Genomic DNA, 21,255 nt, shown 5'->3' with positions numbered 1-21,255 from the left:
TACATTTTTTGGAGGGTTTCAAGAAAAAATGAAAATGCTCTCATCCAAAAACAAACTCCAGCACATTCATTTGCCAGACACTACTGGAACTTCAAACTGGACTGGGCTCTATGTTCAGATGAAAACTACAAAATGAGATTTTAGCAGCGAACCCCCAAGATGGATTTGGTGCACACACGGATAAAAAAGCACCCTGATCCTGGACAGATCGATAGCATCACAGATTTTATCATTTTAGACAGATATTAAAAAAAAAAAAAAAATAAAAATAATCAATCTTCCAACAGGTCAATGATCCAAAAACAAACATCAAGATCAAAACAAAAAAGGATCACTGAGCACAAAATGAAGCTTCTGCCGTGGCCGTCCCAGTTCCCTGACCTGAACCCTGAAGAGGAGAAGCACCAACATCTGAAGGGTCTGCAGAGTTTCTATATGAAGGAATTGTCTCTGATCTCTTGTCAGATGTTCTCCAAACTCATCAGGTGAAGAATCGGAGCAAAAGGCTACTGCAAAAAGTATTGAATAAAAGGGTACCATTAATTGTGGCCAACGTGTATTAGAGAGAGAGATATAAATAAAAAAAACATTTATTTCATAATCAGATATTCCACCCATTTTAAATTCTTATTCTCCAATTAAAGGTTAGATTTTTTGTAAAAATGTAAAATAAAAGATCAAAAGACCTTGATTTTCTTTGACCTTGATTTCACAGGTTTCTTTGTTCATTTTACTAAGGGTACCAATAATTCTGACCACAGCTAATTATGTAATAAGTTTCCATGTGAACTGCTTTGTTTCTAATTAAGCAGCAGCACTTGTTTTAGAGTCATGTTTACCTCAACAGCGGCGTTTGCCTTGACCTGCTCGACTCCTGCTTCTTCCCACATTTAGCTCAACTTCCTACCAGATAGCAGGCTTCTGTTTGTACACAGTGTCCAGCAGCATATTCTAAACTGCATTAGTGTGCAAACAAATGCCCTTAAAGAAGATGTATCTTCTCTACCTACGTGAAGAAAGCAAGACTGTTTTTCTCCCATGGTTTGATTCTTGCAAAGTCTGCATTTACTCTGATATTTTGTGACTGATCATAAGCAACAAGGAAACAGGATTACTAGGCAGGCCAGAAAAGAAGATCCCTCTCTTCTTTTCTTAAATGTGAAGAAAAACGCACACAAAAGACACTTCTATGCTTGTTAAGCTCTAAGACTTGAGAAAAGCAGTGTCACCTCTCCATTTGTCAATCTCCTCTCTTCAGTCTCTTCGATAACCTCCAGACACTTTCCTCCACGCTGTGCTAATGATACCAACGATTAGCACATGGTCCTGTCTTTCCTGTGCTGCTGTGAAGGACAAAGGAAAGACGACAAACTTCACAAAGTGCAAAGCTAAGTCTGATTGATTACTGATTAATGGATGGCTTGAAGGAGTATTTCTCTCCAAACTGATAAGACAAAGCAACTGAAAACTATGATAAAAGTAGTTTATTACTTGCATTCCAGTCTTTATGAAGCCATACGATAGCTTTGTGTGAGACACAGACCTAGATTTGTTTAAAATTTAAAAATGAGCTTTTAACGTGTTCTTTTGAGAGGTGGAGGCTATTCCATTCACTGACATTATAGTGAAAGAAATCAAACCAGATCTAAAGAGGATAAAGAGAGACTGATAAGTAGACGGCCCTGATGCATAATAAAGAAAAGGACTATGGTAAGCCGTTTTTTGACTTTTATTCCTTCACAGGACATGAATTCAATTTTTACTTGTTAAAATGCTAATTCTTGATATCAGGAATTAGATTTCTACTATAGTAACAAAGGCTATTTTCGATACCAGCAATTGCATTTCCACTAGTAAAAATTTTAATTTTTGATATCAACAATTCAATTTTCACTAGTTAAAATGCTAATTGTTGATATTAAGAATTAAATAGCTGATATCTGTAACAGTATTTTCACTAGTTAAATGTCACCATAGGCTGCCATTCAAAATCAATTGTTGATATCAAGAATTTATTTCTTACTAGTTGAAATTCCAATTTCACGTATCAGAAATACATTTCTTATTAGTAAAAGTGTCTATTCTTGATATCTAGTGACAATGTTAATTTTTGATATCAAGAATTAAATTGTTGATATCAGAAATACATGTTCAGATATCAGAAATGAACATTGTCACTAGTGACAATTAAATTATTGATATCAAGAATTAAATTGTTGATATCAAAAATAGACATATTTACTAGTAAGAAATACAAAGCTGATATGTGCATTTAGAATTGAAATGCATTTTTGATATCTGTAATAGTTTTGTCGCCCTTTTAACATTTAAAGATATGTATTGTCAGAGCTGGGTAGTAACTGATTACATGTAATCTGGATTACATAATCAGATTCCAAAAATTAAGTACTTGTAATCAGAGTAAATTACATTTTAAAATACTCATAATCAGACTACAGTTAGCCTACTTTTTTATTGATTACATGATTACATATTATTCACACAATAGCAATAAATTATTCATAAATCATTGATTCTCCCTAATTTCTCTTTTTATCTTTTAAATTTTCCTTTCTAAAATAGCCTACTGATTATATACATATTATATATGTATATATAGTCCAGGTTTGTGGACATTCACACAAAGATCAGTCATTAGTCAGGTGGCGACTACATTTGAACACTGGATTTACAAAAATCATTTCAGGTTTAAGAAGGATTTCAACACTGCATCAACTAGGCTACACATTCATTTTTATTTGAATTATTACTCTGTAGGTTTTTTAACCATGTATTATTAATGATAACTAATTAAAATGCACATATTCACGTTATTTCTTAGTTACATGTAATGCGGGCATTCCAAAACTTTTTGTCATCTAAACCTTATTCACCAAATACATTTGCTTTAAGTACCCCTGAGATTTTAAAATAAATATTTCAATAATTAAGTAACACATTTGCATGCTCACGGTTTCTTTGATGTTGATTAATGATCACATTGCATGCAGGTAAATAAAAATATTTCACCTTTTTTAGTAAGTGTTTTATTTAAAACAAAGACTATAGTTCACTCCTATACTTATGAATGGGAGAAACTGCAACGCACAATAGAGCCAAATTTCCCATCGAAACCTGACTATACCAGCCAATGCACATGCGCAGTCTTAAGCACATTGGAACTACGCATGCGCATTGGCTGGTCTTGCCTGAAAATAAGCTTTTTAAACGCTATTTGAGCATAAGAAACAACATTAATGGGGTAATTAATTTTTGTTGCTGATTTGACATGTAATTTAATTGTGAGTTCAGCAAGCAGTTTTTGAGATTTCAGGATTCCCCCTTTAATTAAGATACTGTAGGTTGTGTACGAGCTGTCCGGAGGCGTTGCAAATGTGGCCGCCAAGTGAAGAGACTTTCCTCGAAAGGGAGTTCAAATAAAAAAAGAAAAAAAAGAAAAGAAAAATGAAAAAAGAAAAGAAAGGGAGTTTGTTTTAAAATGATTTATTTTCATTTAAAAAAAATATGATTTAATTAATTGTCAGCTTTTCATTAAACTCACAACCCCCCTGCAGTTCTTTACGGACCCTAGTTTGGGAAACCTTGATGTAATATAATGTTTAATGCACTTCATGTTGTAAATTACAATGAATGGAACAAATTTTCTTACTCTTTGCATTTTTTACATCATTATGGTACAAGATAATGCTATTTAAATCAATGTGATAAACGAATCAAAAGTAATCTAAAAGGAATCTGATTATATTACCTAAAATGTGTAATGTAACGGTTACATTACTAACTACAATTTTTGTCATGTAATCTGGAATCAGTAACAGATTACAATTTGTAAGTAATCTACCCAGCTCTGTGTATTGTTGATATCAACAATTAAATTCCTGATATCATGAATTCCTTTTTGGAAATTTAAATTATGCAAATTCTAAACTACCAGCCATTTAAACTGGAAGATGCAGACTGTGATATTAATTTTAGCCAAAAAATAAAATAAAATAAAATAAAATAAAATAAAATAAAATAAAATAAAATAAAATAAAATAAAATAAAATAAAATAAAATAAAATAAAATAAAATAAAATAAAATAAAATAAAATAAAATAAATAAAGAATAATAGTACAAATAAATTAATTAATATGAATAGATAAATAAATAACAATAAAATATTTTTTACAAAGATTTTAGAAAAAATGACAACATTAAAAGCTGAATGCCATGAATTTATAGTTTTCACATTAGATCTGAGAAGTTGAGAGTTCCATCGAGATAATGTCCACTCCACCTGAATTTCTTAACACCGTCTGCTAAATGCATCACATGTGCACTGCTGTAAGTGGAGCCAGCAACTGAAGACATGTTGGGTGGGAAGATAAGAGGATTCTGGGAGATGTACTGTATTAGAGTGGGATGAGTAAGCCGGACTCTAGTAACAATGAGAGGATGGTCCTGTCTCTATCTGGAGGGGTGGGTCTTCTTAGACATGAGACAAAGGGACAGGAGAAGAGGTCAAGGTGAGATAGATGTCCTGTCCACGGGAAGACGACAAACAGTCATTGTGCTTGTAGACCCATCCTTCATAATGACAGAGATAACAGAATCCACTATTAAATCACAAAGCTCTTCCACAAACTGTGACAAGACTGGAATAACTGGGTGTACGTTTGTGGCTTTCTCGTTTAATAAGTTTCTTTCTACCAATGGCCATGCTTTTCACTCTGGTTGTTCTTCTACAAGCTGCGACTACAGCACAGACCATCGGTAAGCATGTATTGTTTTATATGTACATTGCTTATTATAATTAAGTGCTTATTCTTTGAGTTGCATTCTAAGGGAAACTGCCAACCAGTTTTCCATTTTCCAGTTTTTCAAATGACTGTGATCAGCATATTGCTATAGTACTACATATTTGACAGTTTTTTGAACACATCACTGTTTTCTCCAGAGCTGCTTTATAGATTAAACTCATTCCATAATTGATGGACTTTACAGTTATTGAACCAAAATGAATCAACAATGAACTGATTTCAACTGAATAATGACTAGAGTGTTTTGTGTGGTTTTTGTATGTTGCTACAGTATGTGGTGTTGGTAAAATCTTCTTACTTGCCCGTCCCTAAGTGTTTTTGATGTTTTGTATTACAGAAACTTCCCATCTTAATCCTTGACTTAAATGGTTAGTGACACTTTAGAATGCTGTTCCATCGTTAAAGAATAACTACACAGGATCAAATCACTAATGCACTATTTAAATTGATTCATTTCTGTTAACTAACAAGAAACTCTGATTAACGATTTAGTAAGTAATAGCACTCAGCTGAAACTGGTAGTTCACTATAAGTTAATCAATAAGAAGTACTATATAAAGGGTAATAATTAATGTGAATTATGCATAATGTAAAATTAACTTTAAAGTGAAGATCATGGTAACCCACTAGTAATGATTTTAAGTGTTTTACCAAATCTAGAAATTAAAATTAATTACTAACCAGAACCTTACAAAACCCCCAAAAGTTTACAATGATTTCAGTAATTACTAGAGTTATTATGACCTTCACTTTAGAATACTGATCCAAATAATTAATAATTCCTTTAGAAGGATGTAGTGCCACCTGAATTATTACTATCCAATACTTTACAAAACCCTCAAAAGCTTACAATGATTTCAGTCATTACTAGAGAATTAATCATGTTATTCACTTTAGAATACTGATCCAGATAATTAATAATTCCTTCTGAAGAATTTGGTAATACTTGAGTCATTACTAGTGTGTTACGTGACCTTCACTTTAGAATTAATTATACATTATGCATTATTCATATTAATTATGAACCTGTATACAGTAGTTCTTAGCAGTTATTAAGGAGGTATGAAAAATAGTTGTTACTGTTAGCTAATAGTGAACTACCACATTCAACTAAGCACTATTGCTTACTAATTCATTAATAAGAGTTTCTTGTTAGAAACTATTAGTTACTAGAGTGCTAATATTGCGTTACTCATGTGTTCTTGTGTAGTTATTCATTAATGATGGAACAGTATTCTAAAGGGTTAGTTAGTAACAATTATTTACTTACCCTCATGTCATTCCTTACTTGTTTGACTTTCTTCTGCTGAATACAAAAGAAGAAATTTTGAAGAATTGTGGTTACCATTGACTACTATGAAAAAAAAAAAAAAAAAAGAAGAAAAAAAGTGAGACAATGGGACATTTCAAATGATCTTGTTCCACAGAACAAAGAAAGTCAAACAGGTTTAGCACAACATGAAGGTAAGTAAATTATGACAGGAATGTCATTTTTTGGGTGAACTAAGCCTTTCAGATTTGAAAAAGATTCCTAATTAAAATTACCATGGTTACCAAAAAAGATTCTGAGTCATAATGTTTCTGTAATAAAGCTGCTGGTCTCTAGATAGGATTCATGTACCTCAATGTAAGTTCATGGAAATCATAAATCCGGTCACTTAACAGACATCTGCTTATTAATTAAAAAATTGAACTATGAATTATTATTATACCATAAATGATGTGGGATGAGTTATGTGCCAAAGCTGATTATAAGCAATATTAATAATGTTATGTGACATCCAAATGTTAATTAATTAATGTTATTACTTAATCATAGCTGTAGAAATGAAGGTAAAGATTATTATTGTTATTTTTTAGTTAAACATCTCTGGAGGTAAAAGCGAGTCAATGCTTTTGGCTCTGTATTCTATTCTATTCTATTCTATTCTATTCTATTCTATTCTATTCTATTCTATTCTATTCTATTCTATTTGAATCATTAATCAAAACATATTTATCAAGAAACATTCTCCAATATTTGGAGTGAACAAAACGTTTCTGGGGGTGGGTAGGTGGGATTGTATATGTGGATATGCAGCAGATGTGAAAGATGAGAATTTATTGTAACAGTGTCCAAGGATGGTGTGTTTACCGTAAACAGTCATGACCTGAACATCCGTTTATCCTTGACCTCCGGCTGTTCTTGTATCAGCTGAACATCCCTAGGAGACAGACCTATCTACAGTCTGCCTGTGCTGATAGCACTACCCTCTAATATTAATTATAATATTAAAACATGTCTGTGGGTGTGAAAGTGCTGTTTTCAAAACCACAGTTACAAAGTGTTTGTGATTTGGAAAATTCTAAAATTAAAATGATTACACATGAATATTATGGCAAATCATGCAACTCGCAGGAGATGTGTTAATACTTTTCTAAGTGATCATATGAATATCAGAAACTGGGTGTGCTCTTTTCACTTGGTTCAGTAAGCAATCACATAGCAACCATTCAGAACACCCTGGCTACAGCATAGCAAAAAGCCAAAACAACAACAACAAACACTTTTAGTAAACAAAAAGCAACACCTTAGCATAATGGTAGTTGGTTTTGCATAGACAAGCACTGCACACATTTCCTTCGGAAAATGTAAAAGTCACATTTAAATGCATTGTGTGAGGGTTTTGAGGAGGCAAATGTCAATCTACTTAAAGGTTTGTGTTTTTGCATGAAAACCCCTGACCCCTGACCTCTGCTGTGATGATTTGGAATTAGATTGATTGATTGATTTTTGTTTTATCTAAGGTGATAATTTAATGTGGAAATGATTCTCCCCCTATGCCTCATCAAGCTGCTGCTGCTTCCTGACTAATGGTCATTCATGCCTTATGCGGCATCATTTTTCAGTTCCACATGGTCCAGCAGAGCAGCCCAACTTCATATGAGGACCTAATTCATTTGAGAGTGTAAGGGAGAGTGCAGTGGTGCAGTGTAGAGTATTGATTAGCCTTCCTTTGAAAGCTGCCAACCAACTGAAGGAAAAGGATTTTGTACCGACAGATCTTATTTAACAAGCAGTTGCATGCTCATGCTCTAGGGTGCAGGACTTTATCTGTACAGCTTTAGTAAACCTGCTCTGGTTAAAAACACATTCTGAAAGAGATGGTGCTGAGAATATCAGGCTCTCCTCCAGCATAGACCAGCATACATAATGCTGTTTATTATTGGTTTGGTGGAGGTCTAGCGTATGGACCATCTTGTCCACCAACAAAACTTAAAAACTTGTAAAGCTTTTTGACCAGTTCATCTTTCAAGTGAAGCTTGCAGGTTAAGTTTTCGTATTTTTAAAATAAATAACTAATAAAAAACTCTATAAATAGCCCTTTAGATTGTTAAATCAAATGAATGTGATGCATTAAAAACAAAGTTTAGCATAAAATAATGGCATGAATTAAGCTGTTTTATTAAGCTTTTTATTAAGCTGTCCTTTCAGGCTTTTACAGGCAAAAGAGTGTAGTCTGTACGATTCATGAACGATTGACTCTTATGAGCTGAAACAGTTTCATTTTAGTAAATAAAAAACACTGCGTGAACAGTAGCGTGAACAGAGGTTCCTTGAAAAAATAGTTAAAAAGATGAGGTACTGGTTTGCAGGAATGACATTAGTGGGGGACAGTGGGAATAGTACAGGGGGCCCAGAATTAATGGGGGGCAGAGGTGTAAAAAGTACTCAAAAATTCTTAAGTACTCAAGTAAAAGTACAGATACTCAGTGAACATTTTACTCAATTAAAAGTAAATGTATCTGGCCAAAAACATACTTGAGTAAAAGTAAAGTACAACTTTAAATGGTATTAAAGTATTAAAAAAGTAAAAGTAAACCCCCCACCACCCACAAAGGAAAGGAGATTCTAGTTTCATCATATTGAATCATTTTCTCAATGCAAAATAAAAATTGCTTAAAAATAAACTGTATAAAATCTTTTGTCAGGCAGACAGAAGTTTGGTAAAGGGAGAAAACTAAACAAAATGCATATATCTAATGCAACAACAACAATTAAAATGCACAGCAGATCACAAAAAAATACAGGGAAAGGGATTAAAGGGAAACTCCATCCTTTCCACCCTCATGCCATCCCATATATATATATATATATATATATATGCAAGTGTTTCATATGTGAGATGAGGACATGGCTGAGACCTTTTTGAAGGATTTTCATTTACTTTTTTTAATTTGACTTTTTGATGAGCTGATTCTTGTTTTTCACTGGCATTTCTCAGGTGTTAATGACTAGTGACAGAATTGAAGCAGGAAATCTGTATCAATCAAATACAAATGTGATAATGCTTCCTAAGTATTTGTTGTGCCCAAAGGGATTATTTATAGTTATATCTCTTAAGTCAGAGGAAGCTATTTTAACAAAAAGTATCACCATCAGTCTGGTGGTGGCACAAGCATGTACTAATGCATAATATGTGCTGACAAGTTATGACCAATTTTTACCTGTCTCAGCTCTAGATCCCTGCTCAGCGTATATCAGTCTGAATGAACCATGGCGGAACACTGACTACCACGTCAACAACTCTGCGGGAGTCCCTCTGTGCGACCGACATGTGGCGGGAGAGTGGTATCGCTTTACGGGGATGGCTGGGGATGCTATGCCAACCTTCTGTATCGAGGAGAACCACTGTGGTACCCATGCTCCCATCTGGCTGAACGGAAGCCACCCTCAGCCTAGCGATGGCATTGTCACCCTCCCAGCGTGTGCTAGCTTCAATAATAACTGCTGTCACTGGACAGCTAATGTGGATGTTAAGGCCTGTGCTAAGGGTTACTATGTGTACCGCCTGCCCCGACCCTCCGTCTGCTTCCACGTCTACTGTGGCTGTAAGTCTTCCTCCTGCTTTACTGGGTCTTTCTGACATGTTGGATAAAAGTGACCTCCATCAGTTTCGTTATGTGTGTTGCCATAGATTTCTATGACATATGCGATGAGGTGGAGTGTAACGGAGCTGACTGTCCTGTCGAGCCAGAATGCCGCTGTTCTGAGGGAACGGTTCTAGGCCCGGATGCACAGACATGTCTGGGTGAGTAACAGTGTGGTCCAGGCCTGGCCAAGATAAATGCTTATAGAGCCGAAGAGTTATATTGCGATTAGAATGAGAGAGTGCTTTTGCAGTGATGAAAAAGGGACCATAAGACTGTTGAAAGTCGAAATTGACAATCCACTAATGTACGAAGGCAGCCAGCTGAATCAATGCTTTTAATGGTGAAAAAGAAGAGAGTGCAAATTATGCAGAAACTTTCAAGGGGTTTACAGTTTTAAAGGAATATCTGTAGGTAATTTGCAGGATACAATCTGTTGAAGTTTGTCTTGGAGAACAGATTTTTTTTTCTGGCTCTGTTGCTATGGTTACCTCTCAGAATGAGCATAACTTATGTTCACAAGTCTCTATCTCTTAAGGATATTGTTACAAGAACAGAGGCCAAAGATATATAGAAGTTTAGGGCAAGACTGTATAGGGTCCAATCTTGCTCCCGGAGGTCCTGCAGATGTAGCTCCAAGTCTGATTAAGCACACCTGAAACAGCAAATCAAGGTCTTCAGGATTACTAGAACACTCCAGGCCAGGGTGGCCAGGGTTACCAGGTTTGCGAAACAAAACCAGCCTAATTGTGATTCAAAACTAGCCCAAATGCAATTTTTCTGGTTTTCCCCTCTATTGGAGGGCTCCGCCATCAAAATTGCATTCCTTGGGGATCGCTTTAACTCGCAAACTAAAAACCCTGCGGCAACTGCGTAAAAGTAGCCCAATCCTGTAGTAAAATCGCAGACTTGGCAACACTGATCCAAACTGGTGGGCTGGAGCAGGATGGGGTTGACCCACTTGAAACACTGTTAAAATAAAATAAAAAGACCTTCCAACTTTTAGTTTGACTTGGAGGCTTAGGGGATTCAAACCCTAATTGGAAGGGTTAGACTCCTCAAATCCTTCCTTACTTTGCAGAAGGAACGCAGTCCTATTTCATAAGCTGGTGAGAGGAAAGTGTCAACTCCAAATGCTGTAGGGGCAAAGACACAACAGCAAAATAATGAGTAAACAGAATAAGTAAAAACAATTGAATGTGTTCATTTACTGGATTGGATATACTTAAGGACATCAAGCCATCTATCCTGCACATTGATGCTTTCGTTTTTTCCTGTAAGCACTTCATAACCTTTTTACCCTTCAGGAGAACCTTAACTTATCACTGTCAATTCCACTTCCAGCACAACATAAATTACTGGCCTTGTTGCAAAACAGTCATCCACCTACAGAGGGAACATTTTAAGGCAGCATTTTGTGTTGCTCCTGACACAAAGACTGTTCTGTAAGACAGACAAATTCTAAAGCAACGTTGCATATATAGAAAACAATATCTTCTCAGGTGAAGCATTGAATGACGCACAAAGTTGCTGCCTGTGCATTCCAGCTCAATCTGTTTCAGTTAGGATGCTGCCTTCAAAGTTTCTACTCCACATTCACTGCTTCTGCTTCTAACTGTGATCTGTTGTGTTATGTGTAAGATGTGAACGAATGTGAGAAAGGTAATGGAGGTTGTGAAGAAATATGCATCAACACCAAGGGCTCTCGTCGATGTGAGTGTGGACCAGGTAAAGTACTGGATGAGGACGGGAAGAGCTGTAAAGGTAAGAACATGCAAACCAGAGCATCCTGACTATGGGCAGGCTTTCATTTAACTCATGCATTGTGGTGTCTGTGGTTGTGTGTAGAGACTGTTGGCTGTGACAGTGTGAATGGAGGCTGCAGCCATGGATGCTCCTCAGAGGCCGACTCTTATTACTGTCATTGTCCCCGGGGTCTGACATTGGGAGATGACAAACGGACCTGTCAAGGTGAGCTGAACCTATCTCTCCTACCTTGTGCCTCTTTCTGTCAGGGTTTGTAGATTTCACTTCAACATTTGTTTTGTGTGCAGTCCCTGTGCATTGTGATCCTAGCTCCATAGAGGTCTCGATTCCCAAAGACCTGGTGGGAGGACTTGAACTCTTCCTGTCTAACACTTCGTGCCGGGGCATTTCCAATGGCACCCACATTAACCTCCATTTTAGTCTGAAGACATGTGGCACTGTGGTCCAGGTAAAAATTATTAAGGATTTTTAAAACTTTGATGCGTTTGCATGCACACCAGGACCAAAACTTGTCAGTTGCCCTTTAACGGAGTGTCTATCTACACTAAATGCAAATAGCCCACCTTGTTGGCAGAGGCTATTTACACTAACTTCACCCACCAATGTGCAATTACATAAGACGGCTGTCAAAGAACAGCTCCAGTGGTGTAAGTGACAAAACATGTAGTGCAGACTTTTTGACACAATTGACCTGAGTTTGAATCTGCCTTTTGCGAGCTCATTCTTGTCCCTTTTCACATCTCATATCACATCAGAAAGGCATTTATTTTCAATAAAAATGAAGGAAAATAATCGAAAAGTTGAAAATGAAGTATAGGGTTAGGGTTAGGTGTAGGGAGGGATTTATTGTCCAAATAAGTTAGCATCAATTTATTAATTTTAATAAAACTTATCATTTACACTCAATACGTTATTATTGCATACTGTTTTATAATGTACTACAATACTGAGGTGCAGATATTTGCCACTATTTGCAATAATTAGTATAAATAGCAGAAAATACTGCTATTTTTACACAGTGTAAATAGACGCTATGACTATTTGCACTTAGTGTAAATAGCATATCGCTAAGAAAATACTGCTATTTTCATTTAGTGTAAATAGCATCTATTGCTAAGAAAATATGTTATTTTCACTTAGTGTAAATAGTATTGCTATGCAGCTTGTGGCAATAATAGAAAATAATAATAGAGTCAAAAAGAACCGTTACCACTGGGAAATACTGTGATCTTTACTGTCATCCTGGTCAAAAAGTCTCCTTAAATGTACTTGCCAATGGTATTCCTTCATAATCTGCAGCTTGCAGGACTGAATCCATAACACCTACTCAGAATCCAACCCTAATGGATAAAATCAAGTTCTAGCTTCTATATTTTTCCTCACTCACACATTACTGAAGTAAATTATGTTAACTATTTGATAGTTGTCTGGGAATGTAGTGGAACATCATCTTCCGTTCTCTCTTCTCCAGGTGATTGATGACAAAATTGTTAGCACCAACTTGGTAACAGGTTTGCCACGGTCTAGTCCCAGCAGCAATGGGGACTTGATTGTGCGCACCAGTAAACTACTGCTGCCAATTACGTGTGAGTTTCCACGGCAGTACGAGGTGTCGGATGGCTACCTGCCCAGTCTGCGCAACACAGCACTCGAGTTAGCGGGCCACAGCGAAGGAATATTCCCCTTCAGTTTGGAGCTCTTCAAAAATGCTGAATTTTCAGAGTCATACAACCAACCTCCACAACTGCGTTTGCGTGATTCACTGTACTTTGGCGTCGAGCCTCGAGAGCGGGTGGATGGCCTTGCTGCTTTTGTAGAAAGCTGTTTTGCCACCCCTGGTCCCAAAGCTGACCAGGCCTTAAAATATTACCTAATCAGAGATGGGTAGGTATTTAAAATAATAAAAAAATGAAAGCATAATTTTCTGTACACTCATTCTGCATGCTCCATGACTGGTGCTGTAAGTGATTTTAGCCATTTTACTAACTTCAGCTAGCCACAGAATTAGACCACACTATCCCTTCTCTGTTGAAAAACCAGCATATGCTGGTATGTTTTGAAGCATGGCAGCTGGTTTAAGCTGGTCCTTAGTTGGTCATTAGCTGGTTTAAGCTAGTCCTGAGCAGGAGCTAACCAGCTTAGGACCAGCACATGACCAACTAAGGACCAGCTCAAACCAGCTGCCATGCTTCAAAACATACCTAACCAGCATGCTGTTTTTTTCAACAGGGTTCTACCACAATATCCATCTCCAAAACCTGAATACTTCATCAAACCTGACAGATAAAAGGCACAGGAGCTGATTGGGTGGCTCTCCTGTCAATTTTTTTAGCTGTCCCTGATAGTACATGTACATCACGCAGACGTCTATTTGAGACGTATTTTTTTAGAGTGTTTGCTCATCTGCAATACGTCTATTGGACATTTCCTATCAGGTGTCAAATAGACGTATATTAGATGTCTTTAAGATGTATATGATTTAGAATGTATGTAAAACTGACATCGGAAAGACATCTGTCAGACGTTTGTACAAATCAAGAGATCTTTAACAGACATCTTGCAGACGTATGTGTGCTGTATGGGGTGTTTAGCGCATACTGTTACAGAGGCAGGTGTGATTCTTCAGGACACCTTTTTCAGTAACGTACAATTTATCCACGTTATTTTGAGGAGCGATTGCTTACGGCACCTTTAAACAAAGGCAGTCTATATTCAGAGAGTGCTGTGCTTTAATGGCCTTATATTTCTCAGCTGCATTTCAGACGGTACGGTGCGTCAGTTTTCGGCTAAGGATCAGCTCTCCAAACACTACCAGGTCCCTGTCTTCAAGTTCATTGGCAAGGACAATAGAGTGAGTAGGGAACTGGTGCATGCTGAGAAATGCAGCTGTCTGGTCTGTCCTATGCATGTGCTTTTGTGTGCTAATGAGCTAGCTATTACTTTGCTGAAACTTTTGTGTGTACTGTGTGTGTATTAGGAGGTGTTTCTGCATTGCCGTGTGCTGGTGTGTGGGCAGGAACAAGGGGAATCTCGCTGTACACAGGGCTGCCAAAAGCGCTTGAGGAGACATCTCTGGACTGACCAGCACCAAGAGCAACATGTACTTTCCAGCGGACCCATTCGTATACTGCCAGATCCATGATACCACACACATCTAAAAAAAAAAATCTCTTACCCACAATGCCATCTACAGGCTACTTTACTGTATTTAAACACATCCATACTGCATACAGTATCTGCAGAAATCTTACATTTATGCATCAGTTGCTTCCTTCCACTATATCTGACATTATTTTTACTACACACTGTAAATCCTCGCTAGAAAATATTCTTTCCATGTACATGCATGTACTGTAGGTTATGTATTGTGTGTGCTATTAACAGTATAAGCCTAGGCATTTCACTAAAGCTTAGAACAAGAAACTGAGTGGCATTTTACAGTTTTGAATGCTAATTGGCATATAAGTTCAGCACTGTTTTACTGGGGAAAATAAAATGATTATACAGCCAATAATATGATTTTTGTCACAGTCTGTAGTCATATTGTCTCTCTCAGTGCAATACACATTCATGTGTGTTACTGTTTAACACCCATTCTGCATTTAATTACATTTAAAACAAAAACCAAATAAAACTACTTGGCTGAGGTGAACATTTGAGTTTTCAGAACATGATATTCAGACAATCAAACATTATTTGCACAAATATCACTACCCTGTGGAGGTTCAACAATCATAATATTTTGATTATTTCTAAACAAAACAACTTAAGTTTGGAACAAAGTTCCTAATAATAAATTAACTAGTAGCTCTATACTAACACACTGTCAGATACTGTAGGAATTTTTTTTCTTTTCTTTTTTTTAATGTAAGCAAATTAATATTGTTTATCAAAGTGGACATATGAAGTGGTCACAAACTATTTTGGATATTGTCTTCCCATACAACAAACCTACATACAACCACACACTGCAAATTTGTGGGATAGACACTTTCACACATACAACATAAACTTTTTTAGTTTCTGCTTAACTAAAACTAATCCACTAGCACCAGTTCGAGGGTTAGTGGGTGAATCTCACAAAACTTGTCAAGAAAATGTAAAGGTAATATTTCCTCCCCAAAATATGGATGAAAATATACACTTTCAAAAAATTTCAATTTTAGGACCAATACATTTGCTTGTTTGATTTTTTTTTTTTTTTTGCTTGCTTTATGACATTTTTAGGAAGATTAGCCTAATTTCTGCAAAGTTTTCATTTCAATTATGAAAAAAAAAAAAAAAAACCTCTTTTGCTGCAATGCAAATAAAATAAATATCACATTACATTGCAGTAGTATGTCTGTCATATACAGCACTTAATGTATGCTGATAATAATTACAATTATTAAAAATAATAATAATAATGATAAATAAAATAACTATAATAAACAAATGAGAATCCAAAAACAGTAAATCTGCCTAATTGTTCTTTTCATTTTTGTGGTGTAATGTGACCAGGGTGGGTCTTAATGAGATTCATTCTAATACTGACCCCTAGTGTGGAGTAGTTTGAACTTGTAAAGTGTTTATATGTGTTGAAGGTGGTGTGTTTTTGTGGTTTGTAGGTCTTCACAGCTCATCCTTCTCGTCTCCTTCACAATAGCAGGCTGCCCTCTGGCCGTTCATGAAGGGCCTGCAGCCCAAAGTCCACACGGTGTTATACATGGTGTCTGCAAAGGTCTCACAGGCTGTGGGAGAGAAGAGATATGAGGGGTTTTGTCTGGTGTGCAAAAAAAACTATTACATATGACAATCCATATAATCAATCAAATATATTTTCATCTGGGTTAGCCATAACAGATAATGGATCTGTTACAACACAGATATATACGTATATACCATTATGTATATACATTACATATATACAAAACACACTATGTCTGTGGAATATCCCAATGTCAAACCCAATGTGTGTGTGTGTGTGTGTGTGTGTATTTCGCACCTTCAACTTTAGCCATGAGACCCAGACTCTTCTTCAGGTCACCACAGATGCTATGGAGGCACCAGCGGAATTTGGTGTCACAGCGGTACTTGTTAGAGCCACAGGTGTCATAGCAAATGTCTAGCTGGTTACAACATTTGGTCATGGCTGGGACACCAATATCAAACTGTGGAGTAACAGCAAATTACACAACTTCAGCTTTAAAACTCTTTCGCACTTCACTGTTAAAACACAAACAACCACATGCAGTTCAGACACGCAAAGAACCACACAAAGAACTAGTTAGTCACAAAAAATGCAAGAACCTATGTGATTGCATCCTTTCAACGTCCCACTCACATTAACTATACCCAAACTATAATATGCCGGACTTTAAATGTATCACTAAATTTTAAACAACATCAAATAAAGGTGTCCATCTTTGGTGTGAAAAAGATGAAGACTCCTGCTTTATTCATAACCGTGCTTATTTAAGAGATGCAGTGATGGTGGTTAGAGTCACATCGTAATTTGTAATGTTGAAACATGAGACAATTACATTTGTCGCCCATAGAGGAGGATTCAGATATATCGCCTGCATAAGTGATTTCTGAATGAACACCTTAAACCTCAAAGTTAGAATTTATTCAAGATCCAGAAATTACACAGAGGGCTGTCCATGAATCTTTGTGTGAAAGTAATTGGCACATTTGCTTTCCTCTTCCCTGACAGCAGCCCTATCAGCGCTTTGGCTGGATGCCAAACTTAACTGTCCGGAACCTGTCGGATGTTCACCATCTCTTCAGAGTCTGCACTAGTCTCTCAATTTAGGAGCACCATATCTGAAATTATGCTGGCCTGTGCATTACTGGTCATGCACAGCCAGACTTTTAACTTAATGCCATGAGGTCTGGTCCACATTGCAACTATTTGGCCGAAAACCACCCACTTAAAAAGGAAGAGGCATTTTGACTGAGTCTGATGTAAATCAACCAATCTCATTTTGTCACAGTTAGGGTTTATTAAAATTTTATTATATATAACATTACTTGAGAAAACAGAAACAAATGTGTAAGGAAAGAAGAGAGTATATAGTTTACTTACTACTAAGTGCCTTAAATTCAAACTTTTTTATATTTGATGCTATACAAACCTGGAAGTGAGATATCTACCAGCTTCTTCCAAGGTGAGTGCTTCATTTGTCAGTGCTTTTCTTCTTTTAACAAGCAGGGCTGTCTTTGTGTCATCAAGTATCAGACACGAAAGGTATAAAATAATTATCTAATTTTTCTCTTGTCTAACATGTAAATATTAATCGGTCGATTTGGATGGATCTTTGCAGTACAACTTTGATTCATTGGCCAGTGTGCACTTCATTGGCCAGATTCACACAGATCATGCATGGGGACAGAACACACAGTTTCAAAGATTCAAGGAGGCAGACTGGCTGCTAATGTTAGTAGAAATAAAGAGACACATACACTGTCCGGTACCTGGAAGCCAAGCAGTGAGGTGCTACAACCATCAGGCTCCGGCATTTGATATCCAGTACGAGGCTGAGGAGCTTTACCTGAAAAACAGGAATGATACATTATAATATATCATATATTTACTAAGGGATTAACATAGTCGTTATTGACCTTTATTAGAATACATTTGATATAAAAATAGCATTGAGAGTTTTACAAATGTGGACAAAAAAGCAGTTACACAAAAGGGGGTCTACTTATAATGCACCAAAAACATTATTTTCATGAATATTTTCCTGGACTAATTTGTCTTCACGCTGTTTCTTAAGTTACAGTATTCAACTTTGGTAACCTAAAATAAAATTAAATAAGGGACAATGCAAAAAGCAATGGCCAGGTTTTTGTTCTACAGATATAACATTTGAAACTGAAGAAGCCATTTTTTTCCCCCAGCATTTTTTCCCCTCTGAATGTATTTACCCACTACAGTTAATTCAGTCTTATTCAGTATTATTATACTTTGGGACATCTGCTGAGAAGTAGCTATTATGGAATTATGATCTTCTCGAACTTGAACTGAAGTGTACAGTTGAATATCACTTGCATAGCTTTTAAAATCTTCACAAAATTCCTGATAAAATTACCTAAATGTAAAATATGGAATTAAAACAGCAGAGGTCGATGCGTGCATTTCGGTAGGTACATTATAAGTACACTGTAAGTACATGTAAGTTCACGTACTGTAAAATAAAGTGCAACCCCAATGTCAGTAAATGTGAAATAATATTTAATTAAATAATTCATTCATTTCTTTGTGACAGTTTTAATTGCCTGTTTAATAACGGAGAAATCATATATTCATGTCACATATGTGACACTTATCCAAGAAGTATTATGAGTATTGTGAGTAAATGAGATTTTCTTCCTATAGCCTGCATGGTGAAACAGTATCAAACATTTCCACATTTGGTATTCAGAGCATGGTCTTTATCATTTCAAGAGAAGGTGACACTGTCCACGGAACATTATTTAAATTGTATTAAATTATGGTTGCATTATAAGGTTAGACACTACAACTACTTTGTTATCTTAGCTTTGGCATTAGTCAAAGCCCTGCAACCAAATGTTCAGTATAGGACTTTTGAACCCGCATGAAGTTTATTAAGCAATTATTTAGCTAAAACTGTACATAGGCCACTTTAACCACTTTTATTGTGTATGAAGAGTACTGATTGAATAAACTGCATTCACTACCCTCCTTATGCAACATTAATCATTAAGAACATTAACTTGTACTTAATAAATTTAAACTAATTAAAGCAATATCTGTATGTATTAAGTAAGTTCCATTCATTTGTATTCAATTAACAGTCAAAACATGCAAAGTCTGTGTAATAATTAAATCAGTAATATAAAGGAGTCGAGAGATAAATAAAGTACTTCCTAAATTCTCAGGCATAAGCGTATGAAGCGTTCTGATTCATTACTGTCATCTGTAGAGTGGTGTGATCGACTTGCCCTATGCCACACCATGTCTGTCAACATGAGGAGTGAGGACAGATCAGCGAGGGCGTGTTTTACATAAAAAGTTGATCAAGAACCATGTCCTGCGAATAATTCATTTTGCATTTAACTGAGACTTCTCAAATTATTAAATTAAATCACTTAAATCGAATAAAACATATATTTAGTTTTTCATTAGTAGTGTCAGTTTTAAACACTATATGCATATTATAAAGCACAACAAAGGTTACTTTGAAGTAGCTGTACATTCTTGAATATTCAGTCATTTTTCACCTTCTTTACTGTTGTTGTTTTTTCCAGTGGAAACATAGTATGGAAATGAGAAGAATGTGTACATTCTTCCAAACCTTTCCTTTTATGGCAATTCATATTGACTACATCTGTCAAGCTTTAAATATGCCTATTTTTGGAGATTGAAACACTTGGTCACAAACAGTCAACTATCTTCTGAGATTTTAATGTACAGACTAACATTCTTTTGCATTCTACAGGAGAAAAAAAAAGGTCTTTGCCCAAAGCATATAGTGTGACAGTGATATGAGAAGCGTTTAGAATGCACACTAAGCAAAGAATAAAATGCAAAGACTATTCCACTAAAAAGACTAAAATACAAGTACTATTTCACTTACCATATCTACAGCGGTACTGACATACACCATCTCGACCCCCCATCAGCTCCAGTATAGAGTCAAAATAGCCATTCACTGCCTGGAAACCCCCTCTGATAGAACCTAAGCCCCAGTCTGAATCATCTTCAGATTCTTCTGTGGAGCTCTGGGTCTCTGCAGGTTTTCCCACAACAGGGGCATCTGCCATCAAGTTGTTATCTGGGGTTTCACCAGCCTGAGCTTCAGGTAAAACAGAGCCGTCAGCTGGAGAATCCACCGCAGCTGCATCAGCAGAGGCCTGTATAAGCGTAGCAGCCAAGCCTGTGGAGATACATAGCAGCAGCAGCGGCAGTGCACGTGGAAACATGATGTGGCCCCGGGTCCTATGAGGTCTGTAGGGTCCAAGAAGAAGGGGAGACCGATAAAGCCGAAGGGCTTAGAAAGAAAAGATTGAGCAGCACAAACAGACTCTGTTGATAGTGCCTCGTGGAAGGGACTTTGAACTGTGATTAGATCAAGCAGACAGCAAGGCATTGATTGGTGCTAAGGTTAAAGGTAAGGTCCAATCTCTTGCTGAGGCTTGCTCTCTCAGTGAATCACAGTCACACTCCCCTTTTGTAATCAACTTTTTGCTTTGATTACCTGCAGTTCACACTTTGCCTAGAAGAGGGTCTCCTCTCTTGTACAATAATTTTGTCTAGAGCTGTCGCATTTCAACTATTTTTTTCCATCGACAGACTTTTGGTAATCTCAAAGGCCTATGTCGTGCTCAGCTTTTTGGTTATATGAAATTTGTAGGAGACATAGTGATTGCATGTATGAAGTAATACTGGCTTGCAAGGCTTTGATAAGATTTATGGCTCAATAACATGACGCTTATTTTCTTTGAATATAATAATAGTATTCATATATTTAAAATTTTTTTTTTATTTCTGAATTCAAATTAATTTAGATATTTTTTGAGAAGCATAAAGTTAGAAATATTAGTTAGTTTAGTCAGAAATAACATAGCACACTAAGTCAGAACAGGCTGAAGTTTCGGACAGAGTTTAATGGATTCTCTTTGAAAACTATGTTGAGCTTGTAACTATTTGATGATTTAGCTTTAGAACACAAGTTTGTACATTATTAATATTTCATTGACAAAGCCAACATGAACTGTCAGTAGTTTATTTATGTTTTAAATTGA

At 36.3% G+C, this 21,255-nt stretch overlaps 2 protein-coding genes across 3 annotated transcripts; one reads left to right on the top strand and one right to left on the bottom strand.

Moving 5' to 3' along the window:
• The first annotated feature begins 4,597 nt into the window (after nt 1-4,597).
• Nucleotides 4,598-15,848, top strand: oit3 (oncoprotein induced transcript 3). The gene is made up of 9 exons (XM_058794737.1): nt 4,598-4,777; nt 9,322-9,696; nt 9,783-9,896; nt 11,377-11,499; nt 11,584-11,706; nt 11,790-11,950; nt 12,974-13,386; nt 14,254-14,353; nt 14,480-15,848. Exons 1-9 carry the CDS (start codon nt 4,717-4,719, stop codon nt 14,642-14,644), a joined length of 1,635 nt encoding a protein of 544 aa, XP_058650720.1. The 5' UTR covers nt 4,598-4,716; the 3' UTR covers nt 14,645-15,848.
• On the bottom strand, nt 14,656-20,549 carry pla2g12b (phospholipase A2, group XIIB). 2 transcript variants are annotated; one of them, XM_058794739.1, is made up of 4 exons: nt 20,088-20,549; nt 17,959-18,035; nt 16,487-16,652; nt 14,656-16,232 (listed from the first exon to the last, which is right to left on the bottom strand). In XM_058794739.1, exons 1-4 carry the CDS (start codon nt 20,431-20,433, stop codon nt 16,114-16,116), a joined length of 708 nt encoding a protein of 235 aa, XP_058650722.1. In that variant the 5' UTR covers nt 20,434-20,549; the 3' UTR covers nt 14,656-16,113. The 2 variants fall into 2 exon arrangements, with proteins under 2 accessions (XP_058650722.1, XP_058650721.1); XM_058794738.1 differs by having other exon boundaries at nt 14,657-16,232; nt 17,947-18,035.
• Nucleotides 20,550-21,255: the final 706 nt, after the last annotated feature.

The sequence above is a fragment of the Onychostoma macrolepis genome, chromosome 13 (assembly GCF_012432095.1).
Source record: "Onychostoma macrolepis isolate SWU-2019 chromosome 13, ASM1243209v1, whole genome shotgun sequence".
In the NCBI taxonomy this organism is placed as follows: domain Eukaryota; kingdom Metazoa; phylum Chordata; class Actinopteri; order Cypriniformes; family Cyprinidae; genus Onychostoma; species Onychostoma macrolepis.
The sequence above is the reverse complement of the archived record's forward strand: the minus strand, read 5'-3'. Positions and strand labels throughout refer to the sequence as shown.

Excerpts from the sequence above, each read along its gene's own strand:
- pla2g12b (XM_058794738.1), bottom strand. The coding sequence starts at position 20,433 with ATGTTTCCACGTGCACTGCCGCTGCTGCTGCTATGTATCTCCACAGGC. Across the intron at positions 18,036-20,087 it reads TCAGTACCGCTGTAGATATG|GTAAAGCTCCTCAGCCTCGT; the intron begins GTAAGTGAAATA and ends CCTGTTTTTCAG. Across the intron at positions 16,233-16,486 it reads TCTCATGGCTAAAGTTGAAG|CCTGTGAGACCTTTGCAGAC; the intron begins GTGCGAAATACA and ends TCTCTCCCACAG.
- oit3 (XM_058794737.1), top strand. The coding sequence starts at position 4,717 with ATGGCCATGCTTTTCACTCTGGTTGTTCTTCTACAAGCTGCGACTACA. Across the intron at positions 4,778-9,321 it reads GACTACAGCACAGACCATCG|CTCTAGATCCCTGCTCAGCG; the intron begins GTAAGCATGTAT and ends TACCTGTCTCAG. Across the intron at positions 9,697-9,782 it reads CTTCCACGTCTACTGTGGCT|ATTTCTATGACATATGCGAT; the intron begins GTAAGTCTTCCT and ends GTGTTGCCATAG.